Source organism: Anopheles gambiae, chromosome 2 (assembly GCF_943734735.2).
Source record: "Anopheles gambiae chromosome 2, idAnoGambNW_F1_1, whole genome shotgun sequence".
NCBI lineage: Eukaryota > Metazoa > Arthropoda > Insecta > Diptera > Culicidae > Anopheles > Anopheles gambiae.
This window is the reverse complement of record NC_064601.1, coordinates 97,496,685-97,513,126: the sequence shown is the minus strand read 5'-3', so window position 1 is coordinate 97,513,126 and position 16,442 is coordinate 97,496,685. Positions and strand designations below refer to the sequence as shown.

The following is a 16,442-nucleotide window of genomic DNA, read 5'->3' as shown; positions in this document are numbered from 1 at the left end:
GCATCCGTTTCATGCGCACAACCGTTCGACACGACACCATAAACGCGCGGCTTTGTTTTCCTGTCAAACACGGACCAGCACTGTGGTGTCATGCAAGCTTTTCCCTGTTCCGTCGAGGAAAATAATTCAGGAGCAAACCACCGAAACCGTGCGCGAAGCGGCGCAATGTGAGGAAGCCGAAGTTTTTCCCCCACTGGACGCGGACCGAGAGGTAAGGCAGACGATGTGAGTGGGCGAAGAAACAGAGAGAGAGAGAGAGAAACACAAGTGGATAGCGGCGAGAATCGGCATCTCGCGATGCGATGGCTTGCGAACACGGTTTTCCTTGTTTCGCTCCCGAGCGGCGCTCTGGCACCACCAGGATGCGAGGAAAATTCTCTCACACACAAAGTGGAAAACCGTCGCGCCGTCCGTCGACGCAGCAGCTTTTCCGTACGTGTGTGATGCAAAAACGGTGGTGGTAGTAGTAGCGACACGGTGTGTTGTAGCAAAAGTGTGATTGGCGACGAGGAAGGAAAAAATTAGCAAATTGCTTCTTTGGCAAGCAAGTTTTCCTACAAACACACACACACACATGCACACAGGCATAGGCAAGCGTTGTTAGTCTTATCATCGTCAGTGCATTCGAAATCGAATCGATGGTTATGTTATAATCATCGCCCAGCAAGGATACCCATACACAGGGCAAGGACCATCGGGGGAGGGGACCCCAGCACTCCACTGTGTCGACAGCGTTCCGTGGAGGGAAACATTGGCTTAAGGCGGAAAATAGAAAAGTGCGTGTGCGTGTGTCCAATGACTTCCAGCGCAGGCAGCCATAAGAAATTGGTGAAATTGCACGAGATTGCCAGTGGAAAGCAGCAAACATCAGCAGCAGCAACAGTGGTCGTCCGGCAGCATCGTCCATTGGTGCATTAATGAGAGAGCACAGCTTTGTGATACGGTCGCGAATTAAATCCCTAGAATGGAAGATCCATTTTTCGTGGTGAAAGAGTAAGTTTTCCGCAACGGGGGGAGTTGTTTTTCATTCATGCATCATCGCCAGAGGGGTATGCTGTGCAACGCGAACCCTCCGGTATTGATTGTTTCAATGCTGGAATGCTAGGTGAATCGACAGTGTCAGTATGTTTCCTTGCAATTTCTTTGAAAGAGGACGGACAAAATGATGCTCTAATTGCATGTGAAACTGGAAAGTGGAGTTTCGTGTTTTCAACATCACAGTAGCCGCACATTCCTGCAGCCTACTGAAATAGTGCAAAATTGTGCCTCAAGGGCGACCAACCATACGGACCAACCGTATGGCACTTTGTGAAATCTATAATCGTCCGCATAACTTTCCCTTTTCCCGAAGCTGAAATGTGTCATCCCTTGAATGTGCCCTCCACACACTACGCACGCGAGAGTGTGACGCAAGAAACGCCGAAAAAAACATCCTTCACACAGGAGACCACTGAGAGACGCATTCGGTGTGTACGAGTTTTGTGTTTTTGTATTTTTTTGCATGCGGTTCTTAATTATGCTTTATTTCGCCACAGTACCAGAATGATGGACTATTTGCATACGGGTGGCAGAGCGCAAACATCCTCATGGTGTATGTGTGGTGCCAACCCCGCGGCACAGTTGTTGGTGGTGTGAGGTGGCAGCGAAATTATGCGAAAGACACGTTAAATGCCTTCCCTTTTACAGGTTGGGGTTGCAGTGCCAGGCACGGACACACTTTCCGTTCTCGTTGCGCAGGAAACCATCCTTGCAGAAGCACTTGTCAACGCAGGCTGCCTTGCATGGTTTGTCCCAGGTGTCTCCGTTATCGCACGTGCGTTCGCAACCGGTACCACAGCGCTGGTAGATCTCGTTTTCACCGCACTTCTTTGGCTGCTGGGCTGTGGGTGGTTTTAGAATCGGCAGACAGATAATGAGACAATTATTATCAATCCAAGATATTTGTTTTCGATAGCAAAATCTTCACTTACCCGAAACACCCAGGAAAGCGAAGACGGCAACGACGAGCAGGACGAAGATGGCGCGCATTTTGAAGAACGTTCGAAATTGCTTCCCTTGTGCAACGTATTGGAACAGACTAAGTTCAGTAACGTTCCGGCGGCCGCATTATATCGTCCCGCATGCAGTTGGGCCGGTATTGGCACAGCTGCTCTTCGCCAAAACTGGGGTCTTGAATCTCGAATTCGTGGGGAGCAGACTGTAACAGGCCACCTTCTTCGGAAAGGGTATGTGTTTGCATTTCTGCTCGTGCTACAAGCCGGAGACCGACTTTCGGTAGTCTATGTAGTCTATTTTCATAGTTTTATAGAACATTTTTCAATTTCGTAGATATTACTCATACTATGAATCAACCATATTTCGGGAGGCTCAAGTACATTGGGAAAAGGAGGACGTTTTTTTTTTTATTGAAAAAGAAACACCAGCACAATTTTACAGCGAATTGTTTGTACAGTTTGGGGCTTTCCATACTGCACAAACAATTTCTGTGCTTGAGATACACCGTGCGGTGGATGGTTGCGGCTGTCTTGGTGAATTGAACACCACCGTTTTCGCTAATGTGGTACGTCTAGGCCGTTCCCGGCGGTGAGCTGATTTTGCAACGAATTATTAGAGCATAGCCATGGCTTCACGCAAGCATTGTCCTCCCGGCGAAAGTAGCCCGGTCGGCAGAAGCATCCCGAAACGCACACGCCCGTGCAGCTCAACATTTGCGCAAGATTGGTGCAGTTTCGGCGACACGGCGATGCACAGCTGTAGTACTCCTCGTTCTCGACGGTGCAATCTATTGGAAAGCAAAATGCAATATGCTTTAGTTTTGCACCACAGAGAGTAATACAATATGTGTGAAGGCAAATGACTTACCTTCGCTGTACACGAAAGTCACCATCAGCGCAACGAATACGATTAACGAGATGCATCTTACGTACTTCATCGCTTGTCTTGTTGTTTAAATTTGTTTCTAAAACTCCATAGAACTAAACCCTCATCGTGCACGATGCACCTGTTTTATAGTCTTCAACCTTTCTATGCTTTTACCTGCACAAATTCGACGTCATTGCGAGAGAAAGTCAACAGAAAACATGAATCGTTGGGCGTTAGTTTTGTCCCACTTTACAACTCCGCCTAAACAATCAAAGCTGCTATCCAAACGTATTGCTTAACGTTTCACATCGCGCTCGGTTCGTATGATGTTGAAATCCTTGCGATCGAGTTGTTAGTTGTGTTTGACACACCGGCGATCGACGTTCTCGATCGAAAGTACCGTATGATATTAGATAGTATAAGACGTTACCGTATTTCTTCTTCGCTCTCCCTAATTGCAGCGAAGTATTCAAAGCATTGAATAAAACACGTGGGTTGTACATTCGCTGGCGTGAACTAAACGATGCACATTCGGGTGGATCAACTGCCGAGGCCGACTGGACAACGACTGAACTGAAGAACTCGCTCCGCAGCATCGAATGGGATTTGGAAGATCTAGAGGACACTATTAATATCCTTTTCCAATGAAGATTCCATACATTTGTCTTATTTTTTATCCAACTGCGTATAATATTTCCTTAACCCGTTACCCTTCCGTAACCGCGCACGTATTGTAGAGAAAAATCCGAGCAAATTCAAGATCGACAACCGGGAACTTTCCAGCCGCCGGTATTTCATCGACGCCACCCGGGATGAGGTGAAGTCGATGAAGGATCGCATGAGCATCAGCCGCAACCGTGACCAGGACATTACCGCCCGCCAGCCGCTGCTCGATAACGTCGAATCGTCGCCGCAGCAGCTGCAAAGCAAAAACTACATCAACAACAACAGCATCATATCAAACGGTGGTGGTGTGGCCGTGCTGAACGGCAACAACGGTACCGCCGGCGGTGGGCTACACAGCAGCAGCTCCTCCACGCTAAACTGCAACCTGAACAACAACAGCCAGGTGAACAATCTAAATCTTGCCGAAACGGGTAAACATCTGATCAGCTCGGCCGGCGCAGCGATGGCCTCGAGGCACAGTGGGGCCAAGTACTCCAAGCTGGAGAACAACCTCGATGACAGCCCGAGCCACTATGTGCCGTCGGCGTCCGGTGGTGCCGTGCTCGATTCCAACTCGAGCCGGTTCGTCGAGGATACGCTCGCAACGCAGCACAGAATTCTGGTCGGACAGGACGAGCAGCTGGACATTATTAGCGATTCGATCGGCACGCTTAAAACGGTGTCCCGCCAGATTGGCATCGAGCTGGATGAGCAGGCTGTGTAAGTTGATTGTCCCTGCTGAGTTCTATCTGCGGTTTAATGCATGTTTCTCTCTCTTTGCCTATGCAGCATGCTGGACGAGTTTGGCAACGAGCTGGAGCAAACTGATTCCAAGCTCGATGCTACCATGAAAAAGGTGGCGAAGGTACTGCACATGTCCAACGGTAAGTGATAAATGATACTGGAAAGGGTGTCAATTGGCCAGAAATGAATAAATACATTCTTCTCTTTATCCCGCAGACCGGAGACAGTGGACAGCAATCGTAGTTCTATCGATAGCACTTGTAGTTGTGATAATTATTTACATCATTCTCTAATCTATATCTGTCTACCGTAAAACAGAACACAACAAGATGATTACCCGGGTTATGGTAGGAGTGGGCGCGAGTGGGAAGTAAGCTAAAGTTAGGCGGTGTAAGTTATTTTTGCAATAGGGAGTATGTTAAAGAAACAAACCAAAAAAAAGGAAGAGCGTATCGTAGTTTACTAGTAGTTTACTACTTCGTTTAAAGCGTAAAGGTATAATGATTGTGATTTTTTTTAAACTTTTACCATAAGTTTTTAGATCAATTCTTAACTTACATCATTAGTAAAAAAAAGGTTCACTCAACACCAGCTCAAGTGTTTCAATCGATTCTTTTAAAACTTTTAGAAGTTGCAGATCTGTTTCCTTGCGTTTGTGTGTTCTATTGTCAAGCGTGTGTAAACTACACGTTTCGTATGACTAAGTTCATCCTAAGAGTAGCTACTTAACACTGAAAAACATTGTAAATATCGTACTCATCATTTCGTATTGGCGGGATCATCTGCTCAGGTTTGATAAGTCCGGTCTAATTTTGCATTTTTTATAAGATCTCTTTTGTTCCGTGTTTGGCAAAGGAGAATACACCCGTTTTAAAGTCCCATTCCTCTGGTGAATGATATTTCAATCGGTTCTTGCGAATATCATCATCAGCTTATTTAATCCTTCTGGGAGCAGTAAAGATTTCGTTCTAGTCATACGTTCCATATAAGCAAACCATATACAAACTCCCCACACACACGTAAGATGGCGAAAGAGTGTATGCAAACAAAATGGAGAAATGGATTTACTAGTATTACAACTTGAACTATTTCTGTTTTCTAAACAAAACTACCAACACACACACACACACCTGTAATAGCAGAGTAATAAATATTAAACCAAACCCCGTAGAAGCAACAGGCGCGATCAGAGACAGTCGATTTGAGCGATTGATCGTTGCATATATTTTTCGTGAAATGTATTAAATGTAGCTCAGATTTAACCACTCCGTTTGAGACAGCCAAATTTTCCTATATTTAAACCCCGAGTCGTCGTCAACCATTACAACACATACACAAAACAACAAATAGAGACGCCGCTAGGTGTGGTAGCAAAGAGCAAAAATGGAAAGCAATTAAGAACTGGTTCAATTGGCAGTGAGGATGTGTGCTGAGTTGCGGACAAAAGAAGAGAAAAGCTGACCAGTGGGCGATGTAGGTGTAGGAAATAACACTAAGAAGGAGGACGTCTTCCTTCTTAACACGGTGCAAGGCCCTGACTAAACGTAGCATGTAGGAGGAGAATGTGCGCTCACTGCGGGAGCACCGTTCGAACAAAGACACAAAGTAGTAGAGTGGTAAAGTTTTTTGAAATTCCAAGTAATATTTTTGTCGCGTAGCCATTCATGATTAAAGTAAATGCAATATAAAGGAATGAAAGATACATATGCTGGGTTTTGTATGATTAAAAAAACATTTCTCTATAAAACGAGTGATTTATCACAAGCTGTATTCGATGCATCGCATTTAAACTCTCAACAACTGGTTTATTGAACCACTTTTTTGTCTTTTACATTTTTACGAAACAGAAACTTTTTGAAGTTAAGTTCCACTTTGATCGGTTCCTCGCCGCCCGTCGTTGGGCCCTTCTGTCGCAATCGCTCCAAAACGTCTGCCGCAATGGGTTGCGCAAAGTGCAGCTTCACCTTCCCACTCGCACCGAAAGTGTCCTCAATGATGCCACGCTCGCCACTGGACAGCGTAATGTGCAGCCCCACGAATGCTTGCCGATTATTGGCTGCCTTTTTAAACAGTCCCACCGCGATCAGCTCATGCTCGCTGACTACACGCTGTATCGTGCCGCTTTTACTTTTGTGTTTGTACACTTGCAGCTGCTCCGGCAGGACCGTTTCGGCGTACTTGCTATCCCGTATGACGTCCGTCAACCTAGCCGAAAATGCAATCCGGCAATCGGCCGCATGTACGTCACTGTCCAGCTTCGAACCAATGATGAGCGCATTGTGGCACGCAAGAATGGGTGTTTCAAATTCTAGCAGCGCAAAAACGTTCATTTGCGTACTGTCGGCGCCGGCGACCATCTCCTCCAAGTATTCGTACTGCTGTGCGAAGGAGAAAGATTCGCTTTCACCGGTGAATAATAGCACCGTGGCCACGACCGTTTCATACCCGCAGGTGATGTGAAATTTTGCCTTCGATTTGATCGGTCGTTTGTAGTACCGTACGCAGCGCAGTGGCACGATTGCCGCGTACACGTAATGCACGTAGTGCGGGACGCACACGATGCCACGCTCCAGCGATTTCGGATCGAACTGGGTAATGCATATTCCAGCCCGGTCGCCCTGCCGAATGGATTGGTAGCTTTTGCGAAACATTTGTATCGATTTGACCTTGCGCTGCAGTTTCAACTTCGGTATTTCGACCTCATCGTTCACGCTCAACCTGCCCTGCAGTACCGTGCCGGTACAGACGGTCCCCTGTCCCTTGATGGCGAAACAGTGATCAACGGCAAACATAAACGGTAGCGCCATATCGCGCTGCGGCATGAAGGATTTGCCGTTCATCGTATCTACCAGCGCGGAAACGTTTTCACCCGTCGATGCAGAAATGGCCACGATCGGTGACGCATCGAACGACATCTTGGAAAGCACGCCCGCAATGCCCTTTCGCAATCGGTCTAGCGTTTTCGTACGCTGAGCCGGATCTTGCAGCGCATCCACCTTGTTCAGCACCACGATCATCTTCCGGCACGTCAGCTCACCGATGAGAAGACATTCGGCCGTTTGTGGTTGGATGCCTTTCTCCGCATCGATCACCAGCAGCATCATGTCGATGATCTGCGCTCCGCCGATGATGGTTCGTATCAGACTAGCATGCCCGGGACAGTCGACGAAGGTGTACTGCAGCTTTTCATAGCCTTCGGCAATCGCTTGCTCCCTTAAGTGGTCTGGCAGATCCACCTGCAGTGCACTGAAGCCCAGATCGAGTGTTATGCCCCGTTCCTGGGACTGGGGATTTTTGTCGAAGGCGGCCGTACTAGCAATTGCGCTCAGTGCTCTCGCCAACGTTGTCTTTCCCGAGTCCACGTGGCCCAGTATGCCGATGTTAAGGTTAAGATACATACTGTTCGAACCTTTTACTGAACTTTAGGTGTTAGTTTTTCCCTATTCCTGTGATCTTTCAGAAACGGTGTGTCGAGTTTTTCCCTGCATCTGGGAATAGTTTTCCAAGACACCGGGATGTTTGTTTACATTCGCTGTGTTTACCTATTATGGTGCTGTCAAACTGTTCCAAACTGTTCCGGATAGTGATGGTCGTTGGATGGGATCAGTTTATTCTTGGGAAAATAAAACATAAACAAATTTGAACAAGAGGGAAAAAGGAAATTAATAAAAAAAAAACTGAATTAAATATTGTAAAAGATTTTAAACCGGTCGCTCGATACGAGATAAAATATTAGAGATAACGTAAACGAGATTTGATATTCTGTCTCACGTCCGACTGTATTATCGCTCTGCGTAATCAATTGTTGATAATTTTAATCAATTTCTCATGATGCTGCATATTTCAGCCTGCCAATTCCCACACAGAAACATCGCAATTAAAGAATTTTGTTTCATCCAATGTCACGCAAAATGGACCAAATTTTCCCGTCTGCACAACTCCAGCCTTCAGTGAGTTGGTAGAAATTTTCCCAACGTTCTTTCTCTTGCCTGCCCTCCCCACGCAATCCCCCTTTCCGTAAAACCCCTAGTGCGCTATTTGTTGTGACGACGGGGAACGGCCTTTTTTGTTAGTGACATTTGGAATCGGAAAAAGGAGAAAGTATCGCGCCCACCAAAGGTGTACCGAGGAGAGGCCTTGTATAGGTTATCCTTATCATCAATAGAAGCAGCAAGTGCGTTTCGTACAGTTTCTGGAAGGTGTTAGTAAAACATGACATCACACCCACCGCCAGCCACCTACGTCGACGATTGATACGTTGGCCGGACAGCGGAAACCAGCGGCGAGAGAGTTTTTTGTTGTTGTGAATGTGTGTGCATGTGTGTGTGCCCGCGGGTGTGTTTAGTGAAGCGGTGTGAAAACAACGGAATTTACACGGCGGATAAAGGCAAGGTGAAATCTAGACCGAAGCGCGCGGTAGATGCGGACTTTGGGTGAGTTTGCGTGAGTGCCGAAGCGGGATTATTGTTTTTTAACGAAAAGTAGTAGCACAACACGGTACGGGCGCTACCGGAGCTTCGGGGGAGTACTTGTTGCTGCTATATTGCCACTTGCCACTTTACTTTGCGTTCGTGACGTGGCTGCACTAACTTGGGCAAGGCATGCCCAACGGGACGAATGTGGACTGGTCCAGGTGAGCGCGAAGGGTCCTCCGCAAGGTGACCCTGTAAGGCACTGTTTTTCAAAACACTCACATTCCTTCTCAATTCTCAATTTGCAGGTATGGGCTTGGTAGCGATGATTCATCGCCGACCGAACGGAACCGTGTGCACGGCCAGCGGTCCGGTGGGGGCGGCGGCGGCTTCGTTGATCTGGGCAACGAGTACGACTACGGTGCCGGCGGGCATCACGCGTCCGGGCGGGATGAAATCTTCGCCGAGGATCAGGGCGACAAGCCGTGGTGGAGGAGCAACTTCTTCATCTCGCAGCCGGTGCTGTTTGGCACGTGGGACGGCGTGTTTACCTCCTGCCTGATCAACATCTTCGGCGTGATCGTGTTCCTGCGCTCCGGCTGGATCGTGGCCGAGGCGGGCATCATGCATGCCATCCTGATCGTGTTCTGTGCGGTCGGCATCGCGCTCGTTTCCGTACTGTCGGCCGTCGGTATCTGCGAACGGTGCAGGGTGGAGAGCGGTGGCGTGTACTTTCTCATTGCCCACACGCTCGGCTCGCGGTTCGGTGGCTCACTCGGGCTGCTGTACTGCTTCGGGCAGGCCGTGGGCTGTGCGCTGAATGTGCTCGGTTTCGGTGAATCGATCGCCGGGCTGGTCGGGCTGGAGGGCAACCAGTGGGCGATTCGTGGCTTTGCCATCGCCGCCGTCCTGCTGCTCGGCGTGATCAATGTGGCCGGTGTGAAGTGGGTCGTTAAGCTACAGTTTGCGCTGCTGATCGTGATACTGATGTCTGCGCTGGACTTTATGGTGGGCAGCTTCATCGGGGAGGCGCCCGAGCACGGTTTCGACGGGTGGGGATCGGGCAACATGGGACTGAACCTGTGGTCCGCCTACACGGAAGGCACCTCGTGGTTTACCGTGTTCGGTGTGTTCTTCCCGACCATCACGGGCATCCTGTCGGGCATCAATATGAGCGGCGATCTGCGCGCCCCGTCGACGGACATCCCGAACGGTACGCTGGCCGCCCTCAGCACCTCCACGTTCCTGTACATGGTGTTTATACTGTTCCTTGGCGCGACGTGCCAGCGGAGCCACCTGCTGACGGACTACCAGATTGCGGTGCAGGTGTCGGCGGTCGAGTTCCTGCTGCTGGCCGGCATCTATGTGTCAAGCATGTCGTCCTGCCTCGGCGCGATGTACGGTACGCCGCGCGTGCTGCAAAGTATCGCCAATGAGAACGTCATTCCCGGCATTGGTAAGCTCGGCAAGGGACGCGGCCCGAACAAGGTGCCGCTGTACGCGATGGCCGTAGTGGCCGGTGTCACAACCACGTTCATCATTATCGGCGACATTAACACGCTGGCTCCGATCGTCACGATGCCGTTCCTGCTGACGTACGCCTGCATCGACTACTCGTACTTTGCACTGGCGCAAACGTTCGACATACAGAACAACCGCGAGGAGCGGTTCCGGATACAGGCGCAGAGTCCGCTGTACGAGACGCGCAACTACGGCGCGACGGGTGACTATCACGAAAACAACGATCTCGATCAGCTGTTCCCCGAGCGGACGCGTCACAAAAATCTAGGTGTAAGTGGAAGTGTGCACACACTGTGCTTATTAGGGCTCTTTTATACGCCGTGTCGTTTTTTTTTCTGTTGCAGACCCCGTCCAACTCACCACAACATGTGCCTTCAAATGCGGCAACGAGCGCACGATCGCAGCAACCAAATGGAATACCTCACAGCTCGTCGATTACCAGCGCCGATTCGGAAGTGGTGTTCCGCGATGGCACCAACAGTGCGAACAATGCCAACTCCGTGAGCGAAGCGGACGACGAGCCTATCGCACCGATTCGACCACCCATTCACTCCAAGACTAAAAACTGGTACTCCGGTTTCTGCAATCGGTGGGCCTCTTTAATTGGGGTAAGTGCAGTCCATCTCGACCTCGTCTTCGTGGCCATGGCAACTGACTCAAAACATCCTTTTTCGTTTCCAGGCTGGCATAAAAATTCTCGTTATGCTGCTAGTAAGCTGGGTGTACGCACTGATCTGCATCGGGACCGTGTTTATCGTCTGGTTCTATGTCGGTACGGCGAATCCAGCAGTGAAGCCGGGCCTGGCTCACGAGTTCCGCTTCTTTGTGTGGTTAAAAAATGTCGTTTTCCGTTGCTTTGGGTAAGTCGTTCAATACTAGCACCTTTACAGAGGTTATTAACGATACATTCAATCCCGCTTTTATTCTAGAAAACGTATGCACGATTACGAACAGGTCGTAGTTACCCAAACCTGCCCGAACGTAAACCTCGCGTCTGCTCAACTGAATGAAGAAAATGAAGACTTTGCCTCCCGGCGGCGATACCATCAGACTGCAGTCGTGCAGGGAAGGTATGTGGATGAAGTGTGAACAGAAAAAGTAGACACAAAGTGGAGAGAGATGTGATTTGTAGGGGGATGCAGGCATTAGCAGCAGCACCCTTTAGAAGGCGCTGACAAACGCAAAAAAAAAAACAAATGAGAAACTCCTTTTACTAGCCACAGACCAGTAAGTACAGCGCAAGGTCTGCTCCGTTGTAAACGATGTAACCCCCCCATATCCTCGTTTTCGTGTAACCTTCGTGTAACCCGCCGTACATGATAATCGATCGCCAAAGTGTACTGATGATGGAAAGCGCTGTGGAGGGCATAGCGTAGATTGGTTGTAAATTCTCAAAGCGGCTCGACAAAAAAAAAGTTCAATGTAAAACATATTTAGTCCACTGTATAGGAGATTGTAACAAGCAATATCGAGCATTACACATCAAAATGTCCAACGTATCACTAACGCGCACGTATGCAACAAATAACGGACAAAATTGATTAGGAAGAGATAGAAAAGGGAATGATCAGTCATCTAAACACAAGAAACCGTAGCATAGGATCAACAAATGAAATTATGTGTACATACGAAGAAGAAGAAGGTATCGTTGTTCCCTTCCCTACTGTGTTGCAGCTTACAACTACTAGCGTAAGAATTGTACATTGAGTTTGTCCTTTTAAATAACGCATTTCCAGCTAATTTATTAACGTACCCTCCCGACGACCAGCGCAAACTAATTCCCCGCGTCTATTGCAGCATTAAAAATTACGTTCCAGTGAAAGCTAACGTTGAGATTAGAACAAACTATTACTAACCTATGTTTTGCCACTGGGCAGATGGCGTAATAGTGGCCGAACGTTTCATTGTTTGGCATACAGTATTGCTTTTTCTTCTGGCACATTGGCTTGCGAGTGCTCCTCACGAACTGCCCTGTCCTGTCGATTCCAGGTAGATAGACTGCTTAAAAATCAATCCAACCATCCCCCGGGGGAAGCGTATCGGTGGAACCAATCTTAGATAAGTACAATTAATGGATATAAACTTTATACGTTTTGGGTTCGTCAGCGAGAACGAGAGAACAATAAATATGCAAGTGATTCCTTTCTATTGTTATTCGGACGATCGTAAAGCATTGAGCGTCCTCCATTGGTACCACTTGGGATGTACTAACGCTGTGTAATTAAAAAATAAATAAATATAACTGACAATGTAAGACAACACGTTGCTAGCGCTGTAAGCAGCACAAAGGAGGAAAGAAATTAAAATAGGTAGCTTCGGATAGCTTTGGACCGTTGAAAGATACCGGGTAAGGAATACGATTGCATTAGTAAGCTTTTAGAAAAAACTTTATTTTGTTGTACATAGTAAGTTACGCGCGTGTATTAATATAAACAGTTACATCCTAAGATAGTTCGTTTGTTACGATACCAGCTACCAGCCATTTCTTCTCCCCTCGCTGTGCCGTCTAGTACACCAAGCGGGGTTGCCACCACAGACAAACACACTTTCATCACTCCTTGACGTCGGGACGCACGCGGTCCAACCGTCGCTCAAACCGAGTGCCACTACTATTCGTCGCCCCGGATTGCCTTGTACTTGCTGATCTCCACCGGGAACGTTTCGCTCAGCTCCTTCATCAGGTTGCTCTTGAACTTGCGGTACGAGTCAATCTTGCCCTTCACCTCCTCGTTCTTCGTGAGCGCCTTATCGATGCAGTCCTTCGTGTAGAGCTGCGGATTGCGTCCCTGGTCGATGTAGTCGAACACCTCCAGCGGCACGTTCACGTCGATCTGGTTCTTCAGCTTGTCGATCTCCTGCAGCCCGGTCACGAGCGACTGTATCTTCTGGTTCAGCACATTCTGCCCCTGGGGCTGGAAGTCGCTCACGATGATGCGGATCTGGCGCACGTTCTCGATGAACATTTCCAGATGATTTTCCAGATTTTCCAACGGCGAAGTCATCTTGAAGGTGGAAATATTTTCGGAGACGTAGCAGAAAAAAAGGGAACCGTACGACCGCGGGTGGATTTATTTGTGAAAAATGTTTTGATTTCACTCGCATCGTACGTCAAACTTTTTTTTATTCTCAATTTGAGTTTAACACATCGGCTTCAGTACTTCAACTCGGGTTAGCCTAAACCAGCAGTAGCAGAGGGCTTTTTGGTAACAAATTAATAAAAAATAGAAAATCAGCAGCTTTTAACTAATTTTTGTTTTATTTGTAGTTCATAATGATAATTTCCACCCACTCAGTATGCTCGCAACACGTACCCAAATTGCTCGTCCTGGAATTTAAATCCTTCACCAGCAAAAGGGGGCTTCTGCCGGAACTGCGATGGCAAAGACGGACCATTTCACTGTGTAAAATGATTAGGTAAAAAGGTGTAGACAAACTGCACACAAGCCTATGTGCGTGTGTGTATGTGTGTGCAGTAATCTTAATTTCTAAGCCATATCAAGAATTTACTTCGATTGAAAAAAGAAAGCAGAACGATTCGTGTGGAGCACTCAAGCTCTCAGCCCCAGCACTCGTTCGTGCCAGCAAAAGCGTCCCTAAACACCTTTCCTGTACTTTTCTCCGTGTGAAAACTCCGTCATCGGTTTGCCGGACACACCGCAGGTACCGATACCGACCCGGCCGTTCACATTTTCGGGCGAAGCAAAAATACTCTTCGGTTTCACGCCACCGGACTTTTTCGATGATTTGGCGGTAAACTGAAGCCATTTGTTCTTCTCGCATTCCCGTTCCTCTTCCAGCTCCTTGAATCGCTGGATTTTTTTCATCTTCTTTTTCTTCAGGTATTCCTTCTGATTGTGCCGCATGCGTCTGAAAAGAAATGATTAGCGCATATGAGCTCCCATAATTGCCTGCCTGCGTAGAGGCGGTTTCCACTCACTTGTTACTGTTGGCGGGAAACACCTCGTTCCGTGTCTTTGGCTCCTTCAGCTCACTAATCGTGGTGTTGCTCCGGTTCTGGTACGCCTCAAACACGATGTTCACCTCGCCCGTTTCCGAGATCGACTCTATGGTAGCATCATAGTACTGACCGTCTTCAATCCACTTAGCAGAACATTTATCACCCACCTTCCATACCTTCGCTGGCTTTGACTGCTTCTTGTCCGCTCCCGAGACGCCCTCGTAGTAGCTGCTGGTGGCCGGCTCAATGTACGACGACTTCTTCTGTTCCGGTTCCTGCTGCGCTTTGATCAGATCCTTCGTCAGTTCGATCACCTCGTTCAGGTCCTCCTTCAGCTTGAGCAGTTCCGAGTTCTCCGGATCTGTTAGCAGGGCAGCTTCGACCTAGGGTTACGAAAACGGAGCGCTGCATTGGCATACTGTGGCTTCACTAATCGCAAACCTTTACCGCCATTCAGCGCATGCTAATATTACCTGCTGTAGTTGCAGCTTGTAATTCTGCAAATCGTCTGCCATTTTGGGGTACTATCAACCGAGATTCGCCTAGTTTATTGGGTTTGTTTTCAGTTTTTAGCTGCAGCAGGAGCGATCGCTTCGATACGGCAACATCAATGTTTTCTTCTTTTTATTTTCGTAGAAAGTTCATGTCAACCCGCCCGTACAACATGGCGAGGGGTTTTGACGTACGAATATCGCTGCATCTCGCTCATTTTCTCTACCCTTCCTTTACTCGTTTAAAACTGAGGTTTTGTACCCTCCTCGTCCACTTCATTACTAATTTTGCTCGATTGGTGCTCGAACCGTTCTAAAGTGTGGATGTGTGTGTATGATCAACCGTGTAGGAAGTGGCAAGTATGATTGTGTGCGTGTGATCTTCTTGTAGCGAACGACGATGGCACCGGTTTCAACTGTCATTTATTTGGCTTTGATGTTTGACGAAAGAAGAAAATAAATTTTGTGCTGTGTTGTTTTGCGAAAATTTGTTGAATTTTTTCAGTAAAATGGATACACAACCAATGAAGAGGAGCAGAAAAGTTACTTCTCGGCGTAACAAGAAGCTTGCAGCTATGTCCACGGAGTATGATCGGCAGAACATGTTGGATGAAGAGGATGCGGGAACAAGCGGAATGGCACACCGTGATATTAGTGAGTTAAACCATATTAATTATAAATATGTTGCTCATATTCGTTTGGGTTTGTTATTTGTTAGGATCAGTGTTTAAAAGTGAGTGAAATTTCCAAGTGCTTGTTTGTGAACTAGACTATAATGACAGAGAATGTCTACAATTCCTAATGTTATAGTAATGGTAGCGACATGACGGCCGAAGTGTACCGGCCGGTACCGAATATGACAACGTATTTTGTTGCTAAAAATGATCTATTGATAGTGTTCTTGTGTTAATCAAAAAAATATTACCTCGGAATCGATTACAGTTTAGTACAAATGTAATTAAATTGCTGTGTAAGGGCCGTAGGAAAGCTAAGCAACGCGTAGGACCTCAATTCAAAACACACGCAAAAATGTACATTATAAGATGTGTAATCAACACGTTTGCCTCATCATTTTAGGTGGACTATTCACGATTGAGCACGTAGGAAAGGTGACTAGGCCTACTTCCCATTCGTCTTCGTCTGTCTCCGATTTACAAAAGACCAATCAGCTCAACCTGATCCAGCCCTCGAGTACGATTCAGTTCACCGTCAGCAAGCGTGTGGTGCATGCCGGTGATGTGCGCTATGACCCGTAATGTCGTTCGGATCAACCCGTTAGGTGCAAGAAAGCATAAGCGATTCCGACCCGTTGGGGCGCGAGTTCGGGTCGGAATCGGACCAAAATAGGTTCAAGACCCGACCTAGACTCACTGCAACAATGGGTCGGAGTTGCTTATGCTTTCTTGCATCAATCGTTTGGGTTGACAATCGTTTATTCCGACTCCGATCTTGTGGACCTGCTGCACGCATGGCCTATGTGAAAGGAGACAGCCATGACCATGAGCCTTCGTAGAACAGTTGATGATTAGCAGAACTGGCACGAAATAAATACATTAATAAAAGCACCGTTAAAAGTTCAATACCGGCTTTCCCCTGATTCCCTCAGCGTCAAGGTCACCAGTAAATGAAGGCAGTGCATAAAAAGCCACCGCCGATCAGTTGATGTAACAGCGAAACATGTATGAGAGAGACGGCGGAGCTCAGGTACTTATATGGCGCACACATGGAATAAAGGAGCCTTGGAAGACAATGAAGGAGAGGTGGTGGGAATGGTGGCGAGATTTTTTT

General features: G+C 47.7%; 7 protein-coding genes across 9 annotated transcripts; 2 read left to right on the top strand and 5 right to left on the bottom strand.

Moving 5' to 3' along the window:
- The first annotated feature begins 60 nt into the window (after positions 1-60).
- LOC1276910 (syntaxin-6) lies at positions 61-5,974 on the top strand. 2 transcript variants are annotated; one of them, XM_061649571.1, is made up of 5 exons: positions 61-211; positions 3,324-3,493; positions 3,591-4,248; positions 4,318-4,412; positions 4,489-5,974. In XM_061649571.1, exons 3-5 carry the CDS (start codon positions 3,689-3,691, stop codon positions 4,563-4,565), a joined length of 732 nt encoding a protein of 243 aa, XP_061505555.1. In that variant the 5' UTR covers positions 61-211; positions 3,324-3,493; positions 3,591-3,688; the 3' UTR covers positions 4,566-5,974. The 2 variants fall into 2 exon arrangements, with proteins under 2 accessions (XP_061505555.1, XP_316317.4); XM_316317.5 differs by having other exon boundaries at positions 88-993.
- Positions 1,472-2,094, bottom strand: LOC4576563 (chymotrypsin inhibitor). The gene is made up of 2 exons (XM_001237785.2): positions 1,971-2,094; positions 1,472-1,880 (listed from the first exon to the last, which is right to left on the bottom strand). Exons 1-2 carry the CDS (start codon positions 2,026-2,028, stop codon positions 1,681-1,683), a joined length of 258 nt encoding a protein of 85 aa, XP_001237786.1. The 5' UTR covers positions 2,029-2,094; the 3' UTR covers positions 1,472-1,680.
- LOC5667070 (venom serine protease inhibitor) lies at positions 2,553-2,977 on the bottom strand. The gene is made up of 2 exons (XM_001688782.2): positions 2,863-2,977; positions 2,553-2,782 (listed from the first exon to the last, which is right to left on the bottom strand). The coding sequence occupies exons 1-2, from the start codon at positions 2,930-2,932 to the stop codon at positions 2,553-2,555; spliced, it is 300 nt and encodes a 99-aa protein (XP_001688834.2). The 5' UTR covers positions 2,933-2,977.
- An 82-nt stretch (positions 5,975-6,056) lies between the features above and the next one.
- LOC1276909 (selenocysteine-specific elongation factor) lies at positions 6,057-7,967 on the bottom strand. Its single transcript, XM_316316.5, has one exon. The coding sequence runs from the start codon at positions 7,668-7,670 to the stop codon at positions 6,078-6,080; it is 1,593 nt and encodes a 530-aa protein (XP_316316.5). The 5' UTR covers positions 7,671-7,967; the 3' UTR covers positions 6,057-6,077.
- An 85-nt stretch (positions 7,968-8,052) lies between these two features.
- Positions 8,053-12,464, top strand: LOC1276908 (solute carrier family 12 member 8). Of its 2 annotated transcripts, XM_061649569.1 has the most exons (6): positions 8,127-8,705; positions 8,761-8,905; positions 8,993-10,475; positions 10,550-10,813; positions 10,887-11,065; positions 11,135-12,464. In XM_061649569.1, exons 2-6 carry the CDS (start codon positions 8,874-8,876, stop codon positions 11,292-11,294), a joined length of 2,118 nt encoding a protein of 705 aa, XP_061505553.1. In that variant the 5' UTR covers positions 8,127-8,705; positions 8,761-8,873; the 3' UTR covers positions 11,295-12,464. The 2 variants fall into 2 exon arrangements, with proteins under 2 accessions (XP_316315.4, XP_061505553.1); XM_316315.5 differs by having other exon boundaries at positions 8,053-8,905.
- Positions 12,465-12,574: 110 nt separating this feature from the next.
- LOC1276907 (mediator of RNA polymerase II transcription subunit 10) lies at positions 12,575-13,310 on the bottom strand. Its single transcript, XM_316314.3, has one exon. The coding sequence runs from the start codon at positions 13,205-13,207 to the stop codon at positions 12,815-12,817; it is 393 nt and encodes a 130-aa protein (XP_316314.2). The 5' UTR covers positions 13,208-13,310; the 3' UTR covers positions 12,575-12,814.
- A 132-nt stretch (positions 13,311-13,442) lies between these two features.
- LOC1276906 (survival of motor neuron-related-splicing factor 30) lies at positions 13,443-15,080 on the bottom strand. The gene is made up of 3 exons (XM_316313.5): positions 14,637-15,080; positions 14,143-14,546; positions 13,443-14,072 (listed from the first exon to the last, which is right to left on the bottom strand). The coding sequence occupies exons 1-3, from the start codon at positions 14,676-14,678 to the stop codon at positions 13,799-13,801; spliced, it is 720 nt and encodes a 239-aa protein (XP_316313.2). The 5' UTR covers positions 14,679-15,080; the 3' UTR covers positions 13,443-13,798.
- Between the last annotated feature and the right edge of the window lie 1,362 nt (positions 15,081-16,442).

Bases quoted from the DNA above. Each gene is read 5' to 3' on its own strand.
- LOC1276910 (XM_316317.5), top strand. From the start codon at position 965: ATGGAAGATCCATTTTTCGTGGTGAAAGA. The intron at 994-3,323 runs GTAAGTTTTCCG...CCCTAATTGCAG, and splicing joins CCATTTTTCGTGGTGAAAGA to CGAAGTATTCAAAGCATTGA. The intron at 3,494-3,590 runs ATATCCTTTTCC...GTAACCGCGCAC, and splicing joins AGATCTAGAGGACACTATTA to GTATTGTAGAGAAAAATCCG.
- LOC4576563 (XM_001237785.2), bottom strand. From the start codon at position 2,028: ATGCGCGCCATCTTCGTCCTGCTCGTCGTTGCCGTCTTCGCTTTCCTG. The intron at 1,881-1,970 runs GTAAGTGAAGAT...AACCACCCACAG, and splicing joins CGCTTTCCTGGGTGTTTCGG to CCCAGCAGCCAAAGAAGTGC.
- LOC5667070 (XM_001688782.2), bottom strand. From the start codon at position 2,932: ATGAAGTACGTAAGATGCATCTCGTTAATCGTATTCGTTGCGCTGATG. The intron at 2,783-2,862 runs GTAAGTCATTTG...GCTTTCCAATAG, and splicing joins GACTTTCGTGTACAGCGAAG to ATTGCACCGTCGAGAACGAG.
- LOC1276909 (XM_316316.5), bottom strand. From the start codon at position 7,670: ATGTATCTTAACCTTAACATCGGCATACTGGGCCACGTGGACTCGGGA.
- LOC1276908 (XM_316315.5), top strand. From the start codon at position 8,874: ATGCCCAACGGGACGAATGTGGACTGGTCCAG. The intron at 8,906-8,992 runs GTGAGCGCGAAG...CTCAATTTGCAG, and splicing joins ACGAATGTGGACTGGTCCAG to GTATGGGCTTGGTAGCGATG. The intron at 11,066-11,134 runs GTAAGTCGTTCA...CTTTTATTCTAG, and splicing joins GTCGTTTTCCGTTGCTTTGG to AAAACGTATGCACGATTACG.
- LOC1276907 (XM_316314.3), bottom strand. From the start codon at position 13,207: ATGACTTCGCCGTTGGAAAATCTGGAAAATCATCTGGAAATGTTCATC.
- LOC1276906 (XM_316313.5), bottom strand. From the start codon at position 14,678: ATGGCAGACGATTTGCAGAATTACAAGCTGCAACTACAGCAG. The intron at 14,547-14,636 runs GTAATATTAGCA...TCGTAACCCTAG, and splicing joins ACAAGCTGCAACTACAGCAG to GTCGAAGCTGCCCTGCTAAC. The intron at 14,073-14,142 runs GTGAGTGGAAAC...ATTTCTTTTCAG, and splicing joins TTTCCCGCCAACAGTAACAA to ACGCATGCGGCACAATCAGA.